Consider the following 881-nt stretch of genomic DNA (forward strand, 5'->3'; position numbering starts at 1 on the left):
TGGATTCCACCAAGCCCATGTGTTTACAGTGGTTTCACATGAATGAGTAAGTGTTGAATTTGTTTAGTTAGATAGCTCGTAGATTCGTGTATTAGATGTATATTGCACGATATAACTTCTATAATAACAGATTACGTCATCTGAGCTGAACTCTTATGGATTCTCTGGACGTCGTTGTACGGCAGGCTCACATCAGTTCGTTGTAAGTGTGGAATCAGAAACATGGGTAAGTATTGTATTCGTATTGTGAATGGAAACTGACAGGTCTTTTTTGCTTTCACTTCGGAAATTCACTTTCAGAATTTATATTCATATCAATGATGATGAAACATCTAGATTATGGAATGTAGCTGAATATGGTAACTATGCATCATAATTTCGCACTGTTGTTTGTATACAAGTTAGCAACACCATTAATCCCACATGGCTTCAATCCTAAGCGCATCATCATGTAAGTAATATCGTAGATTGGTTGTGTTTGACTTTAGTAAGTTTGAAGTTTGAATATTACATTGGAAATGTAGCTTTTTAAATGCACAATCATATTTATTACAATGCAATATATGGAAAGAGTGAAGGCAAAAGACATTCTGTCCATATAACACTATTATTTACTTTTCAGAAATTTTGTAATCTGTTTTATTTCTTTGTGTTATTTATTACCTTTTTTTAGTTTAACTATCGCTCTGTTTCTACCGTGTTCAGTCATGTGCCTCTACGGTTCTCACTTCTGGTTTCAGAGTAAGAACGAATTTGCAGTTTATAGCAATGGGTTGTGTAAATGCAATGGAACCCAGGAGTTTTTATTTTTTACACTTCTTTTCAGTGCACTGTGGTGCCCTTACTCCAAACTACTAATTGAGTTTGGCTATTATTCCATG

The 881-nt window shown here is 34.5% G+C and overlaps 1 protein-coding gene across 1 annotated transcript; it reads left to right on the forward strand.

The window, feature by feature from the left end:
- Positions 1–130: 130 nt before the first annotated feature.
- On the forward strand, positions 131–741 carry Tsp_15432 (conserved hypothetical protein; the record flags this gene model as incomplete). Its single annotated transcript, XM_003367412.1, has 3 exons — positions 131–226; positions 351–451; positions 674–741. Coding segments are annotated over 3 exons (265 nt in total), but the record flags the coding sequence as incomplete, so codon positions are not given.
- Positions 742–881: the final 140 nt, after the last annotated feature.

This window comes from Trichinella spiralis (assembly GCF_000181795.1).
Source record: "Trichinella spiralis strain ISS 195 chromosome Unknown Scfld4329, whole genome shotgun sequence".
Classification (NCBI taxonomy): domain Eukaryota; kingdom Metazoa; phylum Nematoda; class Enoplea; order Trichinellida; family Trichinellidae; genus Trichinella; species Trichinella spiralis.